At 42.1% G+C, this 26,817-nt stretch overlaps 4 protein-coding genes across 7 annotated transcripts in view; 2 read left to right on the plus strand and 2 right to left on the minus strand.

The window, feature by feature from the left end:
• Nucleotides 1–22: 22 nt before the first annotated feature.
• Nucleotides 23–2,125, plus strand: CEBPZOS (CEBPZ opposite strand). The gene is made up of 4 exons (XM_048052090.2): nt 23–182; nt 1,375–1,419; nt 1,684–1,768; nt 1,888–2,125. The coding sequence occupies exons 1-3, from the start codon at nt 86–88 to the stop codon at nt 1,764–1,766; spliced, it is 225 nt and encodes a 74-aa protein (XP_047908047.2). The 5' UTR covers nt 23–85; the 3' UTR covers nt 1,767–1,768; nt 1,888–2,125.
• CEBPZ (CCAAT enhancer binding protein zeta) lies at nt 1,777–16,634 on the minus strand. Its single transcript, XM_048052088.2, has 16 exons — nt 16,453–16,634; nt 14,823–16,345; nt 13,578–13,809; nt 12,904–13,069; nt 11,649–11,737; nt 11,070–11,123; nt 10,246–10,348; nt 9,515–9,583; nt 7,759–7,825; nt 6,558–6,658; nt 5,664–5,724; nt 4,404–4,615; nt 3,485–3,568; nt 2,916–2,977; nt 2,748–2,829; nt 1,777–1,988 (listed from the first exon to the last, which is right to left on the minus strand). Exons 1-16 carry the CDS (start codon nt 16,609–16,611, stop codon nt 1,849–1,851), a joined length of 3,204 nt encoding a protein of 1,067 aa, XP_047908045.2. The 5' UTR covers nt 16,612–16,634; the 3' UTR covers nt 1,777–1,848.
• Nucleotides 16,635–16,689: 55 nt separating this feature from the next.
• NDUFAF7 (NADH:ubiquinone oxidoreductase complex assembly factor 7) lies at nt 16,690–24,009 on the plus strand. Of its 3 annotated transcripts, none has more exons than XM_066993914.1 (9): nt 16,690–16,965; nt 17,049–17,102; nt 17,436–17,546; nt 18,533–18,743; nt 19,230–19,288; nt 19,991–20,104; nt 20,916–21,059; nt 21,349–21,522; nt 21,893–24,009. In XM_066993914.1, exons 1-9 carry the CDS (start codon nt 16,720–16,722, stop codon nt 22,103–22,105), a joined length of 1,326 nt encoding a protein of 441 aa, XP_066850015.1. In that variant the 5' UTR covers nt 16,690–16,719; the 3' UTR covers nt 22,106–24,009. The 3 variants fall into 3 exon arrangements, with proteins under 3 accessions (XP_066850015.1, XP_066850014.1, XP_066850016.1); XM_066993913.1 differs by having other exon boundaries at nt 16,691–16,965; nt 17,049–17,123; XM_066993915.1 differs by lacking the exon at nt 17,436–17,546 and having other exon boundaries at nt 16,691–16,965; nt 17,049–17,123.
• Nucleotides 22,838–26,817, minus strand: part of PRKD3 (protein kinase D3) — a 39,962-nt gene continuing 35,982 nt past the window's right edge. For both annotated transcript variants that reach the window (XM_066993909.1, XM_066993910.1), the window contains one exon: nt 22,838–26,049. In XM_066993909.1, the coding sequence (XP_066850010.1) occupies nt 25,876–26,049 (174 nt within the window). In that variant the 3' untranslated portion in view covers nt 22,838–25,875. The remainder of the gene's footprint in view (nt 26,050–26,817) is intronic.

Below are 26,817 nucleotides of genomic sequence, written 5' to 3' on the forward strand. Positions count from 1 at the left end.
GCGCGGCCGCCATTACGTGACCGCCCCCCAGGAGAGGCGCGCGGCGGCGGAGGGCGGGGGCGGCCGTTGATGGCGGCAGGCGGCCATGAGGCGGCGGCGGCTGCTGGTGGGGCTGGTGGTGCTGGAGGCGGCCGCGCTGGGCGGCGTCCTCCTGCTGTACCGCGCCATGGACATCAGCCGAGGTGCGGCGGGCCGGGGGGGCAGCTCGGGGCTGGGCGAGGGGCTTGGGAGCGCGGCGCGGCACCGCCGGGCTTGTTCCAACTGCGGGTTTTTTTTAGTTTTTAAAGAAAATAGTAGAGGTTAACCCGTGCGGGAGTAAGGTTGAACACTGCGCGTGTTCGTAGCGAGAGCACTGCCTCAGGTACGGGCTGGAGGAGAGGCGGCCGTCAGGGGAGGCGGGCGCCGGTCGCTCCCGTGTCGGCCGTGCAGCCCCGGGGGATCCCCGGGCTCGCCCCTGGCTCAGGCGGCGCCGGGGTCTGACATCGTCCTGGTGAAGAACTGACCCCGCCGGCAACTCGTAAGGCAGCCGGGGCCCCTTCCAGACGACAGCTCCGGCCCCTGAAGCCTCCGAGGCTTCTGACGGGGCGCTCGGGTAACGCAGAAATAAGCCAGCCCCCGGCTGAGGTGATCCGCCCGGCAGCGGCCGCCTTCTGCCCTGGGGCCGCTCAGGCCACGGTGCCAGCCGGGCCGGCCTGCGGCCCTGCAGGGAAAGGCAGCCACCGCTGGGGCTGGGGGGCACCCGCCTGCCCCTGCCAGCTGCCAGGTGGGCTTAGACAAGTTCCAGTTGGTCTCAGCTTCCACGGCTTCTCATTTCTCCCCCTTTTTATTAGTCCATCCCCGTTCTGACATGTCCTTCTACTTTATGGTGTAGTTCTGCAGGGTGTGCTGAGCTCATCCAATAGCTGACTGCACACAGAACGGGGCTTTCAGCACTTTGTGCTAATGCAAATACATTTACATGACCTGTCTCTGATCTGCTGTAAATCGTTCACATGGCATAAAGCTGTCATTTCATCGTTTTCCATTGCGTTGGTGTAGCTGCCTGCAGGAGGATTCAGTGAACACCTAAGGCCATGTAGGGAAACTAAGGATCCTGATATTCCTTTGGGTGTCTGCTGTGAGCATCCTTCATCTTCAAGTCTAGCCTGTATTTGGCTGACACTATTACAAGGAAGCTTAGAAAACACACAGGAGAAACCTGAATACAGTTGTGATACAATAAAAAAAAAAAAATCAGATCACATTATTTAAGGGCAGCTATAACAAAGGGCTAGGACAAACGCAGGAAAAAAAAAAGTAATTAGAAAAATAGTGCATTTAATTATTTGTCTTGAAATATGCTGTGTAAAGTAACCGATTTATCTTTCTTGTCAGATTTCAGATACACAATGCAGAAGAGGTTTCCATCAATTCTGGAAGGTAGGTTTGTAGTTGTTAGCTTCGAAAAGATGGCTCAAGCTTCTGTTACATCTCATGTATAAAACAGATTTTCTTACTGCTTAAAACTACCCCAGGAGAGATTGCAGAAGTGTTTATTGTAACGTATAGGTGTGGCTGGAGTGTCAGATGGTTGGATAGAGTCCTCAGAAGTGGAAGACTATACATCCAACCAAACTAGCCATAAAGTGGCTCACCTTTACACAGGTCTAATTTACAGCTAACAGATATTTTCTTATTTTTCAGTTTATTACAAATCTAATGAGTGGTCTGGAATTCACGGCATAAAGGAGAATGACCAAATGGCATGGTTAAGCAACAAAAACTAAAAGTAAGAAAGACAGGTGGATTAAGAAAATATAATTATTTTACAACAGCTATTGTAAAAATTTCCACATTAACGTGTTTAGCTCATCTTTTTGATTTCTTGCCTTTGTACTTCTTTTTCAGTCCTTTGTGCCTGAACTGTTTCTTCCTTTTGATGATGCTTTTCACATCTCTGTTGTGGAGCCACCTGTCACGCTCTACTTCCCACTCGATCTGTTTGACATCTGTAAGAGGGAAGATGAGAAGTGAGAAGCTGACGGATACTTCTGTACATTATGTGGAATATGGATAGATCACAAAGAACTTAAAACTTGACTACTACATCTATAAATGTTAATAAAGTGCAAATTTCTGGATTTGACACTTGAGAATTTTTTTCCCACTTCACAATATGTACCATCTCAAAATCTCCAAGTTTAAGACCACCCTTGCCATTGATTTGTATTTTATTAATGTTCCTGTGGAAGAATGCAATGCTTGAATGCTGCTGTTAAAACTTTTTCAGGTGACACCAGAAAGAATTGTAAAGATAAGTACACAAAGAACTACACATTTAATTTGTATTAAAGTTATTTCCAGGAAGTTACTTTTTCTTCACCAATCTAGCTAGGAAATATTTCCAATAGATAAAGATATCTGTGCCATGTCTTCCTTTGACAAGGATCCAGAATACTCTTTATCAGAGCAAAATTCACATAAAAGCCTGAGTAACTGCCACTTCTTATTTACAGTGTAAAAGTAGCACGATAGCCTGCTTCTCCTTTCTGAAGCTTTACTCACTCCAGCAGTCACAGTTAATATTAGTTTTCTTCAGTCAAGAGAGATGCTCAGTACTAAGTCATGTCTTACTGATCCTGAGCTGCTGTCCCTATTGTGTGCTGACATTGTATGTATCCCAGTTAAAGTGTATCTTTTTAAGTACAGAATCTGAAAAGAAGTAACAGCTTCTTTACAGCTATCTGCTCTTCACAGCATGTACTTACTTGCATTATCTCTGTTAGCCATGGCATTCAATCCAATATTGTCAAACTTAGACCCAGCATTTTCATCCAGCAGATAGCCAAACTTTAAAAAGATATAAAATATATATTTTAGTATAAAGAAATTATGTAAAACACCTGATCACTTTTTTAAGCACTCATCAAACTTGCCTCCTCTGCGGATGCCAGCATATTGGCATCTGTGAGTTTCCTCTTCTTTCCTCGGCTGGATCCTTCAAACAAAAAGTATGATTCTTATGAGACAGAATTTCAAATTCACTATGATACTAAAACAAAATGTTGTAATTTTTTTTAATTATTACTATTGTTTAATAAGACCACCTGAAAGACCTGTGTTAGAAACCTTTACTCACCACCCCTAAAAAGGAGAAAAAAAAAGTTTCCAAACAGAACTAAATAGCACAAATCTATGCAATGTGTGTTAGTAACAAATGCACCCCCACAAGCTAGAGATTGCTGCCAGAACAATTCCATCCTTCCTTCAAATATAACTCCTTCGATCCCCAGTCCTTTCAAGAGCAAATTGTCATTCTGAATTAGGCCACCCTGGTTAGAGGACAAAGGAAAAAATTTGTTTTCATCTACAGTTTATTCAAATCTGAAACCAGATCCAAAAGTGTAGATAATCTACTGTATTAAACTCCTCTGATGCAAAAGCTTTCAGACCATATATTTGCATTAAGCCTTCTCAAATGGAAATAATGGCAGTGCTTCCTTACCTTCAAGCGATCCCACAGAATTCATCTCTTTCTTTCTCTTGGTCTTTTTACTGACAGACTTCGATTGACTGTCATTGTTAAGGTCTGTCGGGAAAAAAAAATCTGTATTCTCATACTTTATGCATGATATTTAAAGCACACCAGCCAATAAAATATCTATTTAGACCTATTTGTCTTTATTTCAAAAATAAGTTTAAGGCAGAGTGGACACAATTATCACTTAATTAAAAATTGTTCAGTGGTGTGTCATTCCTCATAACTTTTCCACAGCACAAATATTAATGAAATATGATACTAAGATAACAATATAAAGGCTAACAGATTATGTAAATTTTGCATGTCTACTTGGTAAGCTTAATGAAATAATCTCATGAAAGATTAAGGTGTGAACACCTGTATGAATAGTTTACTGGCTCTATCTTCAATCATCTTCCTGTGACCTTCAGTCATCAGCTGAAATACTCCATTAATCTGTGCTTTTCCAGCCACATAAACCGCATTCCGAGTAAGCTGTTTTTCAGTTGAGAATAAAACCATAAAGGTGCACCAATCAGTTGGTGCACCAACTATTACAGAGATAATAGATTTTTTTTTATTTTTGTCTTTGCGATATTTTAATACTTTTGCATATTGCATATAGCTATTTATTTATAAAGCTACATTTGTTCTGCCAAATTTTTCAGAATGAAGAAAACAAATTTTTAAACCCAGATGCCTAATGCCCACTTTCACCTAGGAGACTGTGGCAAGAAATGTCATTTCTCTTAAGACTTCATTGTCCAGAGAAGGACTGGTCACTTCTTTACTTAAAAGCCAAACCTCCCACCTAGGTAACTAAATTTAGCTATGTAATTACATATCAGGTAATATACTTTTAAAAACTTTTTCTTCTTGTTTCTGATATTAAATGTTACTTTACCTAGGTCGTTATCATCATCAGACACATCCATAAATACGCCTCCCTCTTCGTCCATATCCTCCTCAAAGTCTTCTTCCTCCATGCTTCCTAAGGAGACCTCCTCATCATCCAGGTCACTGAATTCATCTTCATCATCAGAATCATCCCAATCAGCACCGGAATCCTCAGTTCTTTTGCTTTTCTTACCGCCCATGGTTTTCTTTTTTATGTTACTAAAAAAATACATAACAGTCTTAGCAAATCATCTGGCAAAATACTGTTTGCATCCACGTAACATTTATCTACCTGCAAACACTCTGTTAGAAAACTTAAACATCACTGCAACTGCACTGCATCACAGTATTAAATGTAGGATGAGAGCTAGTGAACGTGTTATGCGCTCAGGTATGTTTTCAACATCAGCATATGGAACTGTTAAAAACTAAGCCATTTTAAGGTCTGGAGAAAATCCTATTCCAAAACAAACACAAATGTCAGCTTCAGTATTTTCTCCCTATGTGTTTCTGCTCCTTTTCAAAAAGCCTTCTCTGTAAAAAACACATCACATGCTGGTATCCCTAAATGAGGATAACACCTGTTTTCTTTTTTTCCCAGAAAGTAAACATTGCTCTTCAGACACTAGGTGCTTGGTTGTTTTGTGTCTCTCTTTTTTTTTTTTTTAATACACATACTAGTCTGGATCACAAAAATGTTCAACCTTTAGTAGGAGTTTAAGCTTTAATTCTTCTTTCAACTCCTAAAAAAAAGTTTCTGTGCTGATTTTAAAGTTGCATTGCAGATGCTTTAAGAAGAGGCTACTTAATCAGTAATGTAACTCCTGACTTCCTGAAAACTGAGCTGTGTGATTCTGGATCCCACGAAGTTTACCGCTGAGTTAGGTCCAGTTACAACCAATCCTTACAGCAGTACCATTATGCCTCATTCTGCTTACTTTTGTACTTGGTAATTCTCAAACAGAAACCTGAGATGACGAAAACCAAGATTGCACTTTCTTTACTAGGTCACCACGTTGTACAGATAAATACTACAGGTCTCACGCTTCAAGCCAACGTACTGTAAGCACCACAGGATCACGATGCCCCATTCTGAGGGATGCAGAAAAGCAGGATTACCTGGAGTTCAACTGCTATTGCCTTTTTCTTTTTTTTTTTTCCAAAGTGATACGCCCAGTCTTTCTGAAAAAGCTCTATCCAATTCCTCAGAGTAAAACTCTATACGGGTATTAAAACAAGAGATGAAAGAACTGTCTCAAGGTCTTACCCAGCAAAATCAAGGTCATCCTGGCTAACATCAACGGCACTATCATCAGCTTCAAATGCATCTGGGGGGGGGGAAATTCAAAGAAAACAAAACTTTTTACTAAAAGAAATCAAAAAAAAAATATATGAAGTCAATGAAAAATACATTATTTCAGGTGTCATTTTCCTGAATAGTTAATAACACCTGCTTCAATAACAAAGGGCCCTGATTTCAGGGAGCAAAAGCTCCTATCATCAGATTCACTTAGGAATAAATTGCTCTATTAAAAAAAGTGGTAAAAACGAAATCTGAAAAAATAGAACTGTTCTTCAAAGAGTAAGATCTAACATTAAGACTATCTTTAATTTAAGCATCTCAATTTAATGTCAAAAATTCTCAGAGACAGTTGATGTATCAGAAATACTAAGAATTAAAAGATAAACACAACTGGTGACAGCTTCTTGTCATAACTAAGACCATATTAATCGTGTCACTAAGGAATACCCCCACTACGGGAGCCCTGAATTCTATAAAAACATTATACAAAATTATAAATGTTATTTAATGCTTAGGCTACATGAGGAAAAGAACAAAAAGGCACAAACTGCTATTTACGAGTTTATATTCAAACTCTGAAAACTTCCAACCTGAGCTGAAGAAGCTGAGCACTACTAGAGTAGTGAGAGAGAAACCTTTCACAAGACGGCCATCTATCTGGCTTACCTTATGTGAGGGGACAGTATGACCTGCTGACTGTAGTAGCACAGAATGGGAATTGAAAAGATAAGTTTTCTTCTACTTTCATATCACTGTATTTGGTTCTTTTATACAACATAAACTATTGAAGGATACATTAATAATTCGTATAAGCACAAAATACTGGAACAGTTACTTCAAGGAAAAACGTAACCTTACCCAACGCTCTTTCAAACTCATCGTCATCTACATCTTCCACACTTTCTTCATCATCTTGACGCTTTTGTTTCTCTCTCTTATTGTCAAACTTCGTATAAAATCTGAAATAATATATTGCTCTCAAACACAAAGGCACAAGTAATGATCTTTATGACAAGTTTTAAAAAGAAATAACCCAGAAGATTGTTTTGTGTGTATTTCCCCAGCTGAAAAGTCTAAGTTAACTTTTTCAAACACATCCCAAAACAGAGATTTGTATTTTCTTTTTTTTTTTTTTTAAACTGTAAGCCACTACTGTAAAGTTTAAAACAAAGGAATTTTACAGTCAGAGGTGATAGAAATCATTTTGAACACAATGAATTTATAAAAGGGCAAAAGGAAGATAGGAAAATCTGCTTTATATGGATAAGTTCAACTTGAATCTAATTTAAAAAATAAAAAAGCGATTCACCCATTAAGTTCTGTTAAATTTTCCCCCACAGCCCTTTGTGTTTAGTTTTACCTAAACCTTCAACTACTTTAAACCACTTTCACTCCTTTGTTTGCTATTAAAGAATACAAAATCCCACCAAACACAGAAGGCAATTTTAATCACACACACAGTCAAAGGACTTTATAAAAGACAAAGTAAATTCAAAGACTGATCTCCCAAGGAGATACTTACAGGTAACCAATATTTTGATTTAATATGAACTATTTTTTGCCAAATGTGTAACACTTAAATTGAAGTATTACAGCTGCATTTTTACACAATAATCTGAAAGGAAAACCAACCATATAGAAAGAATCATAAAAACATGCAGAAGAGTAGCTCCTCTGACTTTTTTCGCACTGTTCCATTTTAATAAGTTTTGATATTAGTAATACAAACAATGTATGTTCCATTTTTTGAAAATCTACTTCTGATGCATAAGAATTACAACCCGCAAGACATTCACCATCACCCAGTGTTTAAGGTCTATTTATTATAATGTCAACTTATTTGATGTGTAGACTACAAGCACTGGTTGCTTTCATTCATAAGTGATATTCTTTCCTTTTGCCAAATTTTTAAATTATGTTCTAAGGGAAGTGCTACCATCACAAGTCATTCAAATTAACCAGAATTTTCAAACACTTGGAACACTAGAGAATACTTATGAAAAGCAGTTTTTTTTGAAGACACTGCACTCACAATGAATGTTCACAAATATTTCATTACCTGTGAAAGAACACTTCATCCACTGGGATTTTGCTTTCATCTCTGGCAAGGAATTCCTTACTGTTGACTGCAAAGGCCAAAAAGAACTGATTTTACTTCAAGTTGAAATGATTGTTATTCATTTGAAAGGTGAAACTGCATTGCACAGACAGAAGCACACTGATATCCAGTGTCATCTGCTAAATAAAGCGACCTCATCACAAAACCACTTCAAACCTGCGCTAAATGGTCAGTTAATTCCTTCAACTCAAATAAACTAAAGAATGCAATAAACAAACTGTATCCTCAAATGCACTGTAGGTAAAGCTTCTTACTTTACGCTTTGATAGCCCTAAAACCATGCATCGTTATGGATACATCAGCTACTCCGTAGTAGTAAAACCTCTGCACAACACAACAGACCTGAAGTGACAGGAAGCGCATCCCTGAAAATGTTACAGATTCCAGCACAGAAGATGGTACCTCCCTCTGTCCTCAAGCAGCAACTTTCACTGAATTTTTACCCTGATTTTTAACTAGTGGTTCTTAATTACTGTAAAAAGTGGGTCTAGACAAAACCCAGCCTCTTTCGGGAGGCAGGAAGACGCTAACCAAAATAACACTGCCAGAGATACCTTACACTAATCCTAGCAATAGCTGTAGCTGTGGCATTGCATGAAGGAATCCATATCATTTAAGGAAAGAGGTTACTGTGATTTACATCATTTTATAAATCCATTTTCTTATATTTTAAGTCACTTTTATTAAGCAAAATATGGTTACACAATAATTTGGGAACAAAAAAAAACATTAACTACATACTACTACTGCATTAACTACTACTAGATAAGCTCAGATTTAAAAGATTTTTAAATTATCTTATGTATTTTTAAAAAAATTAAAAAGCAGTGTTTGTAAAACTAGGATGCCAGACATAAAAATGGCATGTTTGTGAGCAGAAACCTTAGTATTTTATAAATACGTCTATCTCTGAAGTTAGTACCCTAACAGATTGCTCTTCTAACTAGAAATGCCATAACCTGGAACAAACTCTAAAGTTTTTAGCATTTTCCCCCATGTTGTTGCTAGCTATAAGCACAATATTCTAAATTTTTAATATAAGACTGCAAATCTACTCTCTAAGCAGTGAGTGTGTTATCTTTTCTCATACAAGGTTATGCAGAGAAGGGTAGCCTAGCATGAGGGAAGATACAGAAAGCATATGCAGGTGATAGCAAGAATAGCACTACAGACAAGGCACGCTGTTTGCAGTAGCTTTGTCCGTTGCTGTTACACGTTTTTTAATGGCTAAGCAGAGAGTATGACCTTAACGATGCCTAAAAAAAAGGAATTACATTGATAGAAAGTAACTGACAACTAAAGGAAAAAACACACGAAAAGAAAGGTATTAGCAAGCTTTGATGTGTAAAGCCAAGTAGAAGTACAGCAGAAGAAAAATTGCTTTCCTACTCGAGGATAAGGACTGAAGTAACTGACTTCCTCTATACCCGTTGTCTCAAAATGATTTAATGGATCCAAAGTTTCAGCTGTGGTGACTTCATGCACCCTTACATGAAGTTTAGACCTGATCCTGAACATCAGATACCACCACTGCACTCTTGATGGACAGAACTTGCTATCTGTTCTTCTTTTATTGCTAACAGAAGTGGTATGGACAGCACAGAGGATGGATGCCCACAACAATCAGTCAAGAATTTCTTAACTATACAATTAGGATTTCTTATTCATAATCTGAAATGGTAAGTGGCTGGCTTACCTGCAAGACTTTGCCTATCTGTCATAAACTGCTTCTTCTTCCGCTGCATTACCACACTGCTGGTGTTCTCTGTAGCAGAACAAAAAAAAACACAAAAAAAATAACACTTCATTACAATTGATACAAAGCTGGGAGGAGTGACTGATATGCCAACAAACATGTCAAGGGATGGGATCCTTTCCCTCTACTCAGTCCTGGCAAAGCCACACCTGGAGTGCTGCATCCAGTCTGGGCTGCTCAGGACAAGAGAGACATGGGTGTACTGAGAAAGGCCAGCGAACACCCACAAAGATGATGAAGGGACTGGAGCATCTCTCCCGTGAAGAAACGCCGAGAGAGCTGGGACTGTTCGGCCCTGAAAAGGCCCCAAGGCAATCTCATCAATGCACACAAATATCTGAAGGGAAGATATAAAGAAGGACCGGTTGGCCTCCACAGATCCCTTCCAACCTCAACCAACATATAATTAGTCTTTACACACCCCTATTACTTTGTTTCTTCCTGACAGTTTCACAGTTTCTGCATCTGTGGATACGAGAGGCAGCAGTCTGTGACTGACAGCTAAGGTGCAGCCATCTCTCATGCAGCCCTGAAGACTGATGCCATTCCTCTGCTGCACCACGAGCACTCCAAATTCTTGACAAGCACAAATTGTCACTTGACCGTCTGACAGAACAGTTTCATCATCAATAATCAAGATTAAATGCTGATATGTACAGAGAAATTCTTACCTTTGCCTTTATGGAGCTTGGGATTTCTGTACACAAAGCGATCCAAGAATCTCATTAATGTGAAATCCTGCAAAGGGTCACCGGAGTACTGAATGTGATTTCCCTGAAAGAAGAAAAAATCATTACAGTCTTCATTTTCAAAAGACAGCAACAAAACATAGTTAGAGGACTCAAGTGGACCAAGCCCATTAAATCACAATTTGAAAGACGAGGACTTGGGGGATATTTCATCACATAAGCCTGACAGGTTACAGCCTTTGCATGTTTATTTTGTTTTGGAATTGCACTATTTTCTACAAAAAGCATCTCTCGCTTTGTTTCAGTGATGAACTACCTTGCAATGTACTGTACTAACAGACAAAACATTTTTATTGACAAAAAGATTTACAGCTTGCAGCCAGGAAGTCAGCACTCAATGTAATTTAAATATCATATATTCAAATGAAAATAAAAATTCTAAGTAGGCATCGTGCACAATTCAGCAGGATTAAAAAAAATGATTTTATTCAAGAGCAGAGCTCCCCACATCTAAAAAAAAAAAACAAAAACTTGAAACAGACAGACCAAAACTCTAAAACAGCTTTAAGAATCACGTGATACCATGTTTTGACCAAGCTGATTACTTCTGTGAGCAGCCTGCTTTAGATAAAAGGCTTTGATTCCATGAAAAGCTTTGTATTCAAGTGTATGCTACTCCCAGTGTTGCAGAACTTCTAATTACCTGCAGAGTGCAAGGAGACTTTATGATGTGTTTTTTTTTAACGGTAAAAGAAAGCTAACAAAAAAATCAAAGTTCAAAGCTACAGACCGATGAAAAGACTTACTTCTAGAATTGTTTTTGCAAACAGAGCCACAGATGGATGGAAGTGTTCGGAAAGCTGAAAAACACAAATCGTGTTTATTTCTAGTCCAAAAATAAATGCAATCATCATTCATGTTGTCATATCAGACTCCTGACACTAACAGTATGTTTTAAGACCACTCTGCAACTCACCAAATAACACAGACTTTCATGAAGTAGCGCAGTGCTGATGTGCTCTGCCCCTGAACAACTGAGAAACATCAAGTTCTAACCTTTTACTTACATTAACTAAATACGATGAGGATCAACTATAATTTTATTTTATGCAATGCTAGAAAGTTTTGTTAATAGAAACTAAGATGCAAAAGTCAAAAAAAGAAATTATTACAGGTCAAGTCCCCACCTAGAAGTTACTATTCCCTCCTCTGGCATATCAGCACTGAATGTAGCATATACAAGCTCAGAGCTGAACAATGTGTCCTTTAACCTTTCTGTCACATCACCCAGGTAGCTACTGCAAAAATAACCAAGGTAATTTTCTTCTCTTGAAACAAGAGCCATACTAAGAAATACATTAAGTAGCAACACAAGAATGCTTTACCTTCTTCAGTTCCCAAAGGCTTGTACTATCAGCACCACAGTAGAGAGGACTTCGGTGCAAAGGATCGTATGAAACCCCATTCTTCCTGCCTGGGGGGTAGAGGAGATGAAAAAAAGACTTAAATTTCCTCAAGCAACTTTATGGGAGTATTATTTCCATTTCACCACAACAGCAGTGCTGCCCATCATTCTTAGCTGGACAGGCCACAGGTTTGTACGGTAGCAAGAAAGGATTATATTCAGCAGCCCAGAGTATGATCAGGCACACAGAAGAGTTCAAAGGACTGGCTTCCAAGGAATCCCCTGAAAAGCCCTGCTCTGCTCCAAAAGGGAGGTGATTGTCCCCTTGTACACAGCACCAGTAAGACTGCATCTTGAACACTGTGGTCAGTTTTGTGCCCCTCACTATAAGAATACTGAGTTGCTTGAGCATGTGGAGAGAAGAGCAACAAAGCCGATAAAGGAACCAAAAAATAAGTGTTATGAGGAGCAGCTGAGGGAGCTGGGGCTGTTCAGTCTGGAGACGAGGCGGCTGAGGGCAGACCTCGTCGCTCTCTGCAACTGCCTGAAAGGAGCCTGCAGCAAGAAGGGTGTTGGTCTCTTTTCTCAGGTGACAAGTGATGGGATGTGAGGAAATGGCCTTAAGTTGTACCAGAGGAGATTTAAATTGGATATTAGGAAGAATTTCTTCACAATGAGGATGGTCAGCATTGGAAGGGCTGCCCAGGAAGGTGGTGGAGTCCTCACCCCTGCAAGTATTTAAGAGACGTGGCACTAAGGAACATGCCTTGGTGATAGGACTCGGTAGGTCAGGCTGATGGTTGGTCTTGATGTCTCGAAGGGCCTTTCCAACCTAGATGGTTCTACGTTGCTATGAAAAGGTCATCAGGAAAGAAAAAAGCTAGAAGCAGGCTCAGAGCTAGACAACTTGTTTTAGCAAGCTTCAAGTGAACGTGCAGTTACACATCGTAACACTGCCTACGTCGCTCTGGAGGTGTTTCAATTTGGAAGTAAGAAATCCCCAACCTGTTTACTACTTAGGCACAAGCACACTGAACTACGTAAAAAGAAAATAGCTAGGAGATTAATACAGTCTCTTTGAAAAAAACAGAAAAATGGTCTGATTGCTTTGAATCAAACTTAAATTTGAAAAATTAAAACAATGTTTAAATCAATTTTACTAAAAAACTCTTGATCAACATGTTACTGTTACTGAAGTTAGGACTTGCATGCATTATAGTTTCTTGCTAATTTACCTCTCATATTCACGTGATGCACCCACGAGGCTGATGAACTCGAATTGTCTGGTTTAGCAGAATTTTCTGCTGTACTCCTCTCTTCTTCTTTGTCTGCATCCACAAATTTTTCCTCATTCTCTTCAGCCTCCTCTTGATCCTTAAAGCACTCTTCTTCATCAGACTCCTAAACCAAAAAAAAATGTTTGCAAACACCTTCTCTTTTCCAACTTTATTCTGATTTGTTAGAAAGATGCATGTATTTCCCAAGCAGCTGCTCACAAAAACATAGACAAATGATGGCCAGTATTTCAGCAATACAGACGTTTGGCCTTGATACTTACAACTGAACTCTACAGTCACAAAGGACATGTTTTGAAAAAGCTTTTGGGGCAGGAATGTTTACCTGCTTGCTTATACAGCATTTAGCAAAATAATCCTCTCTCCATAAAAGAAGGACATAAGACTTGCTAGAATGCTTACATCTATACAGATTCTTAATGTAATTATGATTGTTCAAGTACTTTCTCCCATAACGTAACCAAATGTTAGTAAACTCTCATAAAAATTCTGTTTAGAAAGGCAGTCCTTCCCGTAAAGGAGGAATTACTTGTTAAGGGGAACAGGTTAGGTAAAGGCGTTCATGAAACTAGCTCTTAGTAAAAACCCAATGAAATAAAGAAATCATGCTGTACCGCGTGATCCTGTAACTGGACCCTTAGCCCTGGTTTTACTTTCAGAAGCTCAGACAGAAGGTAGAGGGTTCCACAAATGAAGGGTGGCGTTTGCCCGCTAGCGACTTGAAGTAACCTCTTCACAAAGGCCTTCACCCGCCGTAATACTACATCTGCCTTCAGAGACTTATAGACAAGGTTAAGAAACATGGATGGCTTTGAGCAGGTTGCTAAACCAGGATCAAGAAGCTTCCTGTAGAAAACACAGGAGAAAATATTGTTAATTGTCACGATGCACACAGAATAGCAATTGCTGTCAAAAACAATTAGGTACATTTTTCAGACCAGTATCTAGAAGACCACTTCCAGCTTGCTCGCCAATACTCCAAACCATTATGACCAAGCCCGAAACGTCAATGTCTGTGTAATATTTTTAATCTTCAGTATATCGTATATTACAAATAAAGCTATCAGTAAATGAAAAAAAAATACTAGAGAAACTGAGCTCAACATAAAAGTTTAAAAATTGAAGATGTACAAAGTGAGAAAGTAATCTCCCTATTCAGATGTTCAAAAAGTAGAAAGGAAATGGTTAGCAATTAGCAAGCTTCACAATGAGTCCAGATATCTGTGTTAGCAAGTGCATTTCCTATTCTACTTTTTCCCAGGCTACCTGGCGCAGGAAGGCCCCTAAATGCGTTGCATGTCCTGGGAGAATCTCAGTTTCCTTTCTAAAATCAGCAGCAATTAAACAGAAGCCTGCATGGATCCTATGAAGAGTCTAAAAAATCAGCCAGGACAGAAAAAAGAGATGTTTTACAGCACAAGGTTTCCCAACTTAACAAATTAAATCACCTAAGGATTTTGCTGACATTGCCTTTTTTCACAAAAAAAGGATTTTCATGAAAAAACATGGCTAAAACACACTACCTGTACAAGTGATTTTAGAAGAAGCAATTATCATTTAGTTTCAAAATATATCTGGAATTAAAGCATACTACCAGAAAACAGCACAAAGCATAAAATCCTTAAGGCATGTTCTCAGGAACTACCACTGCCATGTTTTATCCCCATATTAAGTAAACGAAATCCCATATATTTTCTTCTAGCTCATAGAAAACATCAGAAACGTCTAGCCAGCGAGACACAAAACTTGCAAGACCTTAAAAGCAAAGTACACATTTCTACAAGTTAAAATCAATTTGAATCAACAGCGACTCCATCATAAAATCAAATTTAGACCGAAAATCCAAACGTGCCACTCACTTGTATAGCGCTGCGTAGTACCTGTCCGACACAGTCTGCTGAGAGTCCATGACCTGAAACAGCAGCATCAGGGCCTGGATGCTGGTACTGAAGTTGACGAGATGCAGAACTTTAAACAAGGTGTTCATTTGCTCCTTCACTTTCTCATCGCCAGTCTCAGCGTAAGGGTAAGCTCTGTTCACCCCGCAAAGAAGAGCGCTGAGCATTTTGGATTCAACATCTTTTTTCTTAATGCAATTCCGGAAGAAGCAGAAATACAAAGCTATCAGCTTGTTAGCCAGCGGCGTTTCTTCGTGACTGAGGACTATCTGATTCAGAAAGCACATGGCATAGTACTGAGTTTTCGCGCTGATGTTTGACCGGTACAAAAGCCTCTCCATCTCATTGCACACCACTCCTTTCATATTTGGATGCTTGTAAAGCAACGTCTCTAAGAGATACGAGGCCTTGGTGGCTATTTTGTTCTGCGGGTCTCCCAGTTTATTTACCAGCTGAACGAGCAGAAATTTCTCCTGCTCGGGCTTGTTGCAGAGCAGCTCATGGGCAGCTGCCAGCGCTCGCGCTTTGGTTGCTGTCACAGAATCGTGACTCAGGGTTTCTAAGGTTTGCACAAATTCCACCACCTGCAGTTTCAGCTGATGCTCGAAGTACCACAGTATCAGTCTCCTGTCTCTCGAATCCCTATTGCCACTTGACATCTTCTCTATGTTGTTAAATGGACGCTGCGAGAAAGACCACAGTTTTCGAGTGTCTGGTAAGAGATCTGAAAGGAGAAGCTCCCTGAAAGTATCCAAAGCCATGAGGCTCTGCTGCCTGCCGCCCTTTTTCTTTACGAGGTTTACCAAGTTCTCAACAAACTGCAGGCTGTGGACAGCACTGTCCTGAATGAGCAGGGTCATGGCTGCCATCCTGTCAGCTAAGGTACCCGACGACACCACCGTTTTCATCCACGCCGAAGAGGCCCCCTTCTGATAGTCTGTCTTTTTCTTGTACAGGTCTGTCTCGTGCTGGTACAGCTTTTGGGCCAAGGCCTTATACTTGGACAGAAGCGTCTGGTCCTGTGGCTCAGAGGAGAACTCGCTGGTGTATTCTAGGTCATACCACTTGCCCCCTGGCTTGATCAGTATCACTTGCCTGGCACGAAACTCAAAATCCTCCTCCGGCCTCTCTTTCTGTACCGAGAGCTGCTGGTCTGGACCCCCAGCTGCTTGCTTCTTCTTGCTCTCCTTCTTACCGCTCACTTGTTCTTTGCCTTTTTTTTCCTTTTTCCCTCCTAACGAAGAAGGGGCGCTCTCCTTCTTGCCTTTCTCCTTCTTGGCGGGCTTCCCCTTCTCCCCGCCGCCATCCTCCTCCTCCTCCCCGTCCTCCTCCTGCAGGCAGCTCTCCGCGTACCTGCCGAGCCCCAGGGAGCTGACGAAGGCCTCCAGCTCCCCTTCCTCCAGGTCGTCGATGGCGCCCTTCCTGCCGCCGTCCACCATCTCCTCCTCCCCCTCGTCCAGGGCGCACAGCATGAGGAAGTCTTGCTGCGGGGACACGAGGGGCCGCCCGTTACCGAGGGGCCGCCCGTCAGTTACCGGGGGCCGCTCCCCGACGGCCGCCACGTGCTCCCGCTCCCCGCCGCCCCCCTCACCTTGGTGCCGCCGAGCCGCAGCACCTCGTCCAGCGTGAAGCCATCCCCGCCGCCGCCGCTGCCGCCGCCTCCGTCCCCGTCCTCCTCCTCCTCGCTCCACTCGGCCCCGCCGCCCGCCTGCCCCGTGCCCGGCCACCGCCGGCCCCTCAGCGCCGCCATGGCCGCCCCGCCGGACGCCCCCCGCCTGGCGCACGCGCGGCGCCTGCTTCCGGCGCGACGCGGGGGCGGAACCGAGCCGAGCGGAGCCGGGGGCGGCCGAGCCCCGCCATGGTGCCGCTGTCACGGAGCCGCCCGCTCCTGGCTGCGGCTCTGCGGCTCGGCGGCCGCCGCCGGCTGCCCCGGAGCCGCGGCAGCGCGGCAGCGCTCCTCCCCCCCCCGGGCTCGGGCTCGGCCCCGGCGGCGCGGCCGTGCTCGGGCGGCGGCGTGCTGCGGCACCTGCTGCTCAAGCTGCGGGCCACCGGGCCGCTGACGGTGGCCGAGTACATGCGGGAGGCGCTCACCAACCCCGGCCAGGTGCGGCGGGGCCGGGGCTCCGCGAGCGAGCCGGCGGGCGGCCCCGGCCCCGGCCCCGCGGCGCTCACCGCCTTCCCCCGCAGGGCTACTACGCGCGGCGCGGCGGCGTGGGCAGGGACTTCGTGACGGCGCCCGAGGTCAGCCAGGTGCTGGGCGAGGTGAGCGGCCGCCGGCGCCCGGCCGTGCGCGGGGGGGAGCCCGGTGCCTGCGTGGCCTCGGCGGGGACGGGTCGGGCACAGGCGGGCTGCGGCTGCGGCCAGAAGCGAACGGCCCTTGCGCCTCTCCGCCTGGTGCAGGGCTGCCGCCGGGCTCGCCGCGAGCGGCCGCCCCCTTTACAGCGAAAGGCGAGGGGGCCGAGTTGGGCGCCGCAGCGGCTTTCGCGGCCTGGCGTTTCCGAGGGAAAACAGCGCCCGCGTCACCGGCGGGCAGGGCGCGGAGCCGCCTCCCGCAGCGCGCCGTGTCCGTGTCAGTTGGTAGGGATATGGTGCCTCAGCGAGTGGATGGCCGCCGGCAGGCCCGCAGCGTTCCGGCTGGTGGAGCTGGGCCCGGGGACGGGCGCTCTCACTGACGACATACTGCGGGTAGGTGGAAACCAATCTCCCTGCTCTCTCTTCTGGCTTTGCTCCGTAGCTGCGCTGAAAGCTGAAGAAATGAGGTTTTGCTGTGGGGGTTTAACGTTCCCTAGTAAGCCAGCTGTCGGATTTGCAGCGGGGAATCCCATTAAAATACACGCACGTCGCTGCTGCTCAGTGAAGAGACCGCGTTTCTCGCTGGCAGTAGGAGAGGGGCTGGCGTGTGCACGCTGCACAGGCACATGTGTAACGCTGCAATCACCCCTTGATAGAAAGGGCAGGAATATTCCAGCACAGATTCTTTATGGAAAGATCTCTTCCAAACTGGAACACCAGTTAGGAGGGTGCTGCTGTGCCTAACTGGGAGGCCTTAGCGCAAGCAACAGCGCGGAGCAGGGAGGACGTGAGCGCAGGAGTGAAGTTGCACTCAGCTTCTCTGAGGCTTTCAGGGGCTTACTGCTTCTGAGTTAACCCTTCCTGCTCTATCACTTGTGCAGGGTTCCCTGGTAGTTAAAATACTACTGATCCAAAAAACAAACTGCTAATGGGATTTAGTACTTCAGAAGCTTTGTTTTATTTATGTATGCTAATGAAAAATCCCCAATAACCATAGTGAAATAAGCAATAGTGAGCAGGTTTTGTTTAAACAGCATAAACAAACTGAACCATTTTTCTCCCTGTTAGCTCCCCTGCAGCTATTAGAAGAGCTACTCACTTTCAAGCTACTAACTAGCATTTCATGTCCTTATCGCTATATAATGCATGTTGTAGTTCTCCAACTTTTATTAGAAACATAGCCACTTTTATTAAAATTAACAAATTTCCATTTTCCTTCTGGAAGAGCAAAACACAGTCCTTTCTGCTGAGACTATTTTACTGATGAGAGCTAACATTCTTCTATCTTCAATATAATGTGATTAAGGGTTAATTTGTAACCCTTTAAGACATACGTGCAGCCTGTGACTGTTCCTAATAGAACTCATCTGCCTTTGTAGGTCTTCAACCAGCTTGCCTCTTTACTTAGTAAATGTGATGTGTCTGTTCACCTGGTAGAAGTGAGTCCCAAACTCAGTGAGACCCAAGCACAGATGCTGACAGGAGGGAAGGTGCAGTCAAACTCCGAGGACGAAGCTGCTTACATGAAAGGCATCAGCAAGACTGGAATTCCAATTTACTGGTACAGAGGCATTCAAGATGTACCACAGGGTAAGGAGCTTGAACATTTTGTTACAGCAATAGTGTCCTCCCTCCATTTGCAGTGTTTGATAAGTGTTCGTAATGTGTAGAAAACTAGTTTTACATATTAGCTCCTATGTCATGTATGAGTCTGAGACGGGATCTTGACTATGATTCTCGTAACTGAGAATCATAACTTCATTTTGGGATAGCTACCCAATTTCATGTAGTTTTTTTTTTTTTCTTCTTTGCATGGGAAACCATGCAGTGGTTTTGTCTAAATAATGACCAAGGAGCTAATGTTGAGATACAGATTTAAGAAAATCATGCGCTGGAAGCTGTAGCTAGCACCTCAAGCGTTCCCTTTAATGTCTCCAAGCTGGGAATAATAGTAATTTCCCAATGACATTAACTAGCTTAACGCACTACAATTTATGAAAAAACATTTTAATTTTCAACTGGAAACTGCTATGGAAGCATTGGTAAGGTAATGCATTTATTTTAACCTTCCCACAGGTTACAGCTTTTACTTAGCACATGAGTTTCTGGATGCCCTGCCAATACATAAGTTTCAGGTACAGCAAGAGGAATACCGTAAATGTGACCATCAACTTAAAGGCCTTTGCAGAAGAACAGAATTATGGTGCCAAAGGGAACACGTGCATGGACTGTGGTGATAAAATATTTCTAACTAAGCTTGGACAAATCAGAACTGAACCAAGCCTTATGTTAATTGTTCTTGAATACAAAAACCTTTTAGAAACCTAAAGACTTGTTTTTACTTACATAAGTAAACTTTTTTTTTCTATTTCCTTACACTACATTAATAAGGCTCCAATTTCAACATTATTCTATGTATCACTGCTAACAAAGACAATGCACTGGATGGCTTTCATTTGAACAGCAATGTGAATAGCAAAATGAAGTCTAGATATGGTTCAAAGAACCTTTCAACTTCAATTTCATAATTACTTTATGAAAAGTTACTGATAGAATTATTTTGATAAGTTAACCAGTGCACTGTCAATAGAAGAGGCAGCATTCTTCTCAACAGCATCATTTATTCGGTTTAATTAAATCTGTACTTAATAAATATTCAGATCCATTTCTACCGCAAGCATTTCTAAGGCAGTTTCTGGAATTGAATAGTAATGAGTAATTGTTAATAGCACATTATGTGCTTAAAACTTGAGAAAATGCTTGGCATGTTAGTCTAATCAAATAAGATTGTGTACCTACTAAGAGTGTAAAACGAGTACTCTGGGCTTATTAAACAGAGAACAGAGAAAGGCTGGCGTGAGGTGTTGGTTGATATAGATCCAGAGGCTCCTGACCAGCTGCGGTTTGTCCTGTCACCATCCAGTACCCCTGCAACAGAAAACTTTATTCAGGTAAGATTATACCTGTCAGTATTCATAATTTGATCATTAGTCTTTCAAGTCACATACTACCTGTCAGTTACTTGGACAGAACGAGGAGGCCTTTCCATCTATTAACGAGTAAACAGTTAGTTTGTATTTTACAAAACTTCCAACAGCAATTCAACCTTGTGTGCTGTGAATATATAGCATGAAAATAAACTTGTACATCAAATTTACCACAGTCAGGGCTTAAGCAGACACTTTAGAGAGGCAGCAATCAGCAAAGAGTTCCGTGCTGCAGTTGTCACCTCACCATCTCAGTACCGGCCCTGCCTAAGCCAGGTTCTGAACCTGCTGCGTACACAGTCACTGAGTACGCGTGCTATACTGATCTGTAATGGCAAGTGTCTAAGACTTCCTTTTTCTTCTAAAGTTCACTGGATTCTTAAATTTACAAAATGAAGTAATAGAGATTTAAACCACCTACAAGATTTTACACAGAAAGGCTTTTTTGAAGTGTGTGCATGGAAGAAGTGCTATTTTAATTCTTTCATTACGACAGTAATGAAGTTTCACCCAGTGCAGGTATTCTCACTTATTATAAAAACTCATTCCAGTTGACTCTGGGCTGTACAAGAGACGAAGGAAAGAGAGAACTCTGAAAGCACTAACGGGAAGTGGCCATTAGCAAAAACTAGCTCGGGCAATAGGTAGCCTGGAGTATACCCCTGGACCTCCATGCCCAAATAATGACAACAGTTCCAAGAAGTCAAGTGTGAAAAGTTCTTGCCCTGTACTTGTTTGCTAATGCAGGTGTTTTGATGTTTGAACTCTGCACTAGCCTGAAGAAACGAGAGATCACGTGGAAGTATGTCCCGAGGCCGGTGTCCTCATTCAGAGGCTTGCCTGTCGCATCGAAAAGGATGGCGGGGCCGCACTGATTGCTGATTATGGTCACGACGGAACCAAAACTGACACTTTCCGGGTAAAGCATTTTCCCTGCAGTACTGTGCTAAAACACTCAGTTATCTTCTCTTTCTCACTTGGATGGTTAAGTTCCTGTACAAGAAAGGTCATGGGTGGACGTAATCACAAAAAAACAGTATTATGCTGCAACCATGAAAGTGAGTAATGGGAATTCTCATTTCATCAGTACCCGCTGGCGTTTCTATCATATGGGAAGGGTAACTTGAGCCCGTGCTGCATTTACAGCTCTACTAGACTCGGCTTCGGTAGATAGGAGTACAGCTGAGTGTAATATTCCAATTTTTCAGGGTTTCCGGAATCACAAACTCCACGATGTGCTGAAAGCTCCAGGTACAGCAGACCTGACAGCAGATGTTGATTTCAGCTATCTTCGAAAGATGGCACAGGGAAAAATAGCCACGTTGGGCCCCATAAAACAACGGGAGTTTTTAAAGAACATGGGTGTTGACCTCCGAATGCAGGTACAAGTAGTGTTTACAGGCATATAACACACTCCTAATCCACAAGCAATGCTCTTAAGCAGAAAGAGAGCTTCTTTTAAAATCAGATTTCTGTTTAAAACTACTTGTAGGTCCAAGAAAGAGTTGCTTCTCCTAGCCCTAAGTTACTCTGGATCCCTCAACATGAATTTATCATACTATGTTTAGGAGTATTTAATGCAAAACTTGGCTACATACATTAATGCGTGAGTTCTGCCAGCAAGCTCACGAGTTTTACTGAACACTCGGGTACTGCTATACTAGCATAAAAGAAAGGATTCAATGAGAGATTGCAGGTACGAGGGAATTTGTAGGAAAGCAGGAAGGGCTACAACCTACCTTTTTGTTTTAGGTGCTCTTGCAGAATTCACGCGACTCAGCAACTCGGGAGCAGTTACTCCACAGCTATGATATGCTGATGAACCCTAAGAAAATGGGAGACCGTTTTCATTTTTTTGCCTTGCTGCCTCATTACAGACTTACACACCCTCACAAGGAACGTAGTCTGCAATCCAAGTCCCCCCTCCCACCTGTTGCTGGATTTGGTGAGCTCTTACTGAAGTAATTTCAATTGCAATACCAAAATGTCTAATAGTGGCAGCTTCCAGTAGCAACCTATTAAATAAAAAGAGTAAAAGAAATCAAATCCTGTGCATTTTTTGGTTTCACATATTAAAGCTTTTGCAATAATATAATCGGCACAGAACTAAGCATTTCGAGTTATCTTTGAACTGAAAGCATGTGAAATGTCACACTTTCTCCAGGCAGTTTTCCTACACTGATCTTTCACAAATGTGATAGGGAAATCACTACGCTTCAGGGCCTAGGGGCATTTTGGTAGAGCATGCTTTCAGGATACAGCTGATGCCAAACCATACCTAGACACTGACCTACTTAAAGCAGTGCACGTAGAAATGAAAAACTCCACATGGGGAAATCGGTGTGCACAGAGGGGAGAATGAACATTTCGTGGATCTCACCGTAGACCTAAGTGAAGTATTCACTGATGGACTCAAGTTAAAATTTGTCAGTGACAAATGTGATCTGAGACTAACTGTACTCAGGTGAGGTACTTGCTCAAAACAGCATGCCTTGATGCAACCGAAGATGCTTTTCTTAATAAATAGAACAGTAATAAGAAGCATTTATAAACAGTTTTGTTAGAAAGCACCTAACAGAATTCCCATAGCAGGGTATACACCTCATGCCAGACAGATCCCCAAACAAGTATGAAGAAATACTGACTTGAAGAACAGTTGATAGGAGAGGGAGTTCATGTAAATAAAGAGAACAAATATGATAGGGAAATAAATTTTATTTTCAAGCTTATCAGAGGATATTTACAAACAACGGGATGTATAAAAATATAAAAGTACTTGACAGTGTCCTTTTGAGGCTATAAAATTTTACATGAGCTTTTTTCTAGCATCATCATAGCACTATTGAATGAACGCAACTTAATTCATCTAGGGATAAGGATATTAGACACTATAACCTACTGCTGTCAAAGTTTGCAGTAAAGGTAGAAAAAAGGGAATAAAAAAGTCAGCTATTTTTATTCATCAGTGAAGAAAGTTTACTTCTAATGGGTATCTGATTTTTTGTGGTTCTTGTACTACTATAGCTTGTGGCTTCTATTGTCTGGCCCCATAAGTCTGCATATCTGCATATATTGTCAGGCAATCCACTCCAAAGGCCAACAGCTTTTTTTTTTTTTTTAAATACAACTTAAGAATAAATAGCGCATATAACTTCTTGGAGCACAGAGCAGACTTCATGGGGAGAGACATCAGCCAGGCCTTTTATTTTTTTTTAATTGTACCCCCTTCTTCTGCATTGTGCTTTTCAAGCAACTGAGCTGGCTTTTCTCCTCCCTTAAAAAAAAAAGTAAGGAAAGAAAACCTGAAGTGACAGCTCAAGTTCAAAATCTGAAGCTTAAAACCAAACTGTATCTATGCTATTACAGTTGGGATGGAAGATCGCAATGGCTTCACTGAAATTTGGTCACTTGGGTGGTAAGAGTTAGGAAAAAAACACTGCTTCCCTTGCCAGCTGGGCCAATACTAGACTACCAACTTCATAGATGATTGTTCTGTCTCCACAGATTAAGAAATTAGTGCCTCTCTGAGAAGAATCAGTCCCAGAGCTTCACCTTAACGCAACGGCAAGGTTAAGGGACAAATTCTGCCCCTTTTGAATTCCTTTATATTGCTCTGACAGCGTGAAAGGGGAAGCATGACTCCCCAGTGCAGGAGTGGCACGGACCAGACTGCCATCAGGCAAGTCCCCTGCACAAACCTGAGAAAAACACGTGCTAGGAGAGAGGGTGGGACAGCAGGAAGGGTGGGAACACTCTGCCCACAGGTGGCTGTAGGAAACTGCTATGCAGGCTGCACCAGAAGTTATGTGCAAAGTTCGGTATATCCTAACAGGGAAACCAGGCTTCAGCTTTAATCAACTCAGACACATTACAAAACGCGGTAGCAGTTAGATTAAGGGCAACCAGAAAAGGAACGGTAGGTTCAAGATGCAAACCTGCCCACAGGAACGTACTTCTGCAGCTGCCGCTGACTTTACTGCCAGTTCACTGACACTGCAAGCAGCTGCCAGCCCCAAAAGAACTCTAAAATGTTATGGGTATCTAACAGCTTAGAAGACATCTGCTCACCTACTTCCTTGCCTGAACAACAGTAGGGTGGAAAAAATACTCATCTACACGCACAAAAAAAAAAATGTTAGGAGAGGAAGGAGCTACCCCAAGGTCTCCTACTGCCTGTGCAGTTCAAGCCTGTATCAGTATTTTAGAAAGTATTTTAAACCAAGCTCCAGTTAAGCAGCTTGGCGCATCAGGGATATGTACAGCCATCCAGCACCTTCCAGCAGCACAGATCAGTTGTTCCCACACAAAAGATTTCATTTTTTCCCACTTTTAAATAGGATGGGGAAAAAAATGAAAAACCTCTTCTATCTGCTTATCATCCAAGGCTTCAAACCTCCTTGAAATACGATGAATTTTAACTGTCATACTCTCCTCCTAAGGAATCATTTCCAAAGAATATTGCTGCTTCCTCTCAATTGTGCCACAAAGTCCAGTAAGTGGTTGGGAATCCATCAAGTGAGGCATCTGCAAAAAAAACTGAATTAGAAGTTGGTTTTGGATTCTTCATTCAGCTCAGAACAACAGTGCTGAGCACGGTGAAGAGGACAGGAGGGGCTGCAGGTAAAGGTTGGAAGGCAGAGCCCTTTCCCTTACAGTCCAGCTGCCCTGGCAGAAGCAACAGGTAATTTTGTCACACCTAGGTTTTGAACAGAATTAAGATATAAGCTAGCAGGCTACAAACTACTCCTGATGCAAATCCAGGGAACCTTAAAAAAATTAGAAAAATACTAGAAAAATTTTAAATTTAGTTATTGAAAAACAATAGAAGAAAGCTGCATGTATTTTTCCCTATTTTTCCACATCCTTCTGCTAGAAACTTTTTCCAGAGTGAAAGGATATGCTACATCAAGTCTTGTGCTCTCTCTGCACTGCTTGTGTGGTTTTAAGGCAAAATGCCTTTGGTGTGCATCTATGACGTGCCAGCCTTGCGCAGCAACACGCTGTTGTGGCTTATTGCTCTGTTTTAACAGACAAAATAAAGGACTAGCACAGCTTTGATTGTCGTCTCTTTAGATTGTCAGTCAGCATTTCGAGAGGAATGTAAGAAGTTACAGGGTTTTCTTTTTTTTTTTTTTTTTGGTATCTGGAAAAAGTTCAGTTAGGGCAAAGACAGACATACATAACTGTCTTAACAGCAGCAAATTACTCCTTCATCTCTGAAGCCATATTCAACCCTAAACCACCATGTTCTACTATTAGCCAAGGTATTCTGCACCGATTTCCTTTTACAACCTCTTTTCACAATGCACAGTCTAAGAAGTGGGAGATGTATCTAAGTAACAGAAAACAGTCCTCTATGGCCTACTAAATAGGGATTAGGAAACCATTACAAAATTCTTACTGTGTAGGCTACAAAAAAAAAAAAAAGGAAAGACACGCAAACCATTCAATCTGTACACATTCCACTTTGGTAATGGCATTGTAGCCATACAACTTGGTGTAATGTTACCCAACGGGGCTTATCCCACTGTCCAATAACTACTCAGAGTTTAAGTCAGAGATGGAGAAAAGCTTGTTGGGCGACAGTCTATCCCCACGTCAATGCGGGATCCTCTGAGGCTTTGTACACTGAGCTATGTGTACAACATTCAGAAAGAGCGACAGTTGTTCCAAAACTTATCTTCAGTTTCTGTCTGGAGTGTCCATCTGTGCTGGAATTTAGCAAAATGAATAAATCAAGGGTCTTCTTCCATGTCATCTGGATTAGGAGCCATAATAAAATGCTGGGGGTACTCAAGGTTGTGTTCATACGCATGTTCTTTCCAGCGTGCATCGTCACTCTCATGGGTAATGTAACGCTCTCCGATGCGTGTTTCAAATTCTCTGAGGTCAAGCCAAGTCTGATAATCCTAAGGAGTAAAAGATTCAAGGAAGCAGTTTAAGAAACGGAAGCCCTATTTTCCCAAAGATAAAAGTACAGAGACTAACTGCAGAATTTAATATAAATAACCACAAGATACAGCCAACAGGATCTGTTTAAATAAAAAGAGCATGTCAAAACAGAGTTCAAAATGAAATAGTCTAGTGTCCAAGGCCATAAGACTAGAAATTTTGAAAACTCTTCGTAGCAAGACAGATACGTGAATTCTAAAATAAAACTAATGGTATACATACACATATATGAAGTGACACTATTTCCAGTACCGTTTGTACTCAACATTAATTAGATTTTCCCCTTAATATCTTTTTAAATTGTTTAATGTATTCTAAGTTATTTAATACATTCTATTTCAATTCTCTTCTAAAATGACTGCAAACTATAGCACACACTAGCTTGTGAATTTCCTTCAGCATGGAACAATGTTTTTCTCTATCCTGTTTTCAGTGGGGCTCCGTGCGTTCCTCACTGTCTGCGTTCAGAAGCATCAGAAAAGTGAAAGTGTCTGTTAGCATCAGGCAGGGAGTAACAAGGAAAGGGGAGGGAGGGCAAGGAAGGGTGAACAGTTTTCCTTGAAAACAAAACCATTAAGAAATGGGCACAATCCTGGAGCACAGAAAATATTAAGCTAAAAACAGAAGTACTCAAGCCTCCAGAGTTGTTTGTCAACAAGCATTAGTAGAAATAGTTTTGATAAGCACTTGAAGGATTTAATCCAAAAATCGTTATTCACCCACTA

The sequence above is a fragment of the Anser cygnoides genome, chromosome 3, assembly GCF_040182565.1.
Source record: "Anser cygnoides isolate HZ-2024a breed goose chromosome 3, Taihu_goose_T2T_genome, whole genome shotgun sequence".
NCBI classification, from domain to species: domain Eukaryota; kingdom Metazoa; phylum Chordata; class Aves; order Anseriformes; family Anatidae; genus Anser; species Anser cygnoides.

Coding starts and splice junctions, on each gene's coding strand:
- CEBPZOS (XM_048052090.2), top strand. CDS start 86: ATGAGGCGGCGGCGGCTGCTGGTGGGGCTGGTGGTGCTGGAGGCGGCC. Junction 183..1,374: donor CGCCATGGACATCAGCCGAG/GTGCGGCGGGCC, acceptor CTTTCTTGTCAG/ATTTCAGATACACAATGCAG. Junction 1,420..1,683: donor GTTTCCATCAATTCTGGAAG/GTAGGTTTGTAG, acceptor CTTATTTTTCAG/TTTATTACAAATCTAATGAG.
- NDUFAF7 (XM_066993913.1), top strand. CDS start 16,720: ATGGTGCCGCTGTCACGGAGCCGCCCGCTCCTGGCTGCGGCTCTGCGG. Junction 18,744..19,229: donor CATTCAAGATGTACCACAGG/GTAAGGAGCTTG, acceptor ACCTTCCCACAG/GTTACAGCTTTTACTTAGCA. Junction 21,523..21,892: donor GTGTTGACCTCCGAATGCAG/GTACAAGTAGTG, acceptor TTTTTGTTTTAG/GTGCTCTTGCAGAATTCACG.
- CEBPZ (XM_048052088.2), bottom strand. CDS start 16,611: ATGGCGGCGCTGAGGGGCCGGCGGTGGCCGGGCACGGGGCAGGCGGGC. Junction 11,124..11,648: donor GCCTTTGGGAACTGAAGAAG/GTAAAGCATTCT, acceptor TGTGTTTTTCAG/CTTTCCGAACACTTCCATCC. Junction 4,616..5,663: donor GATGACCTTGATTTTGCTGG/GTAAGACCTTGA, acceptor GTATTTTTTTAG/TAACATAAAAAAGAAAACCA.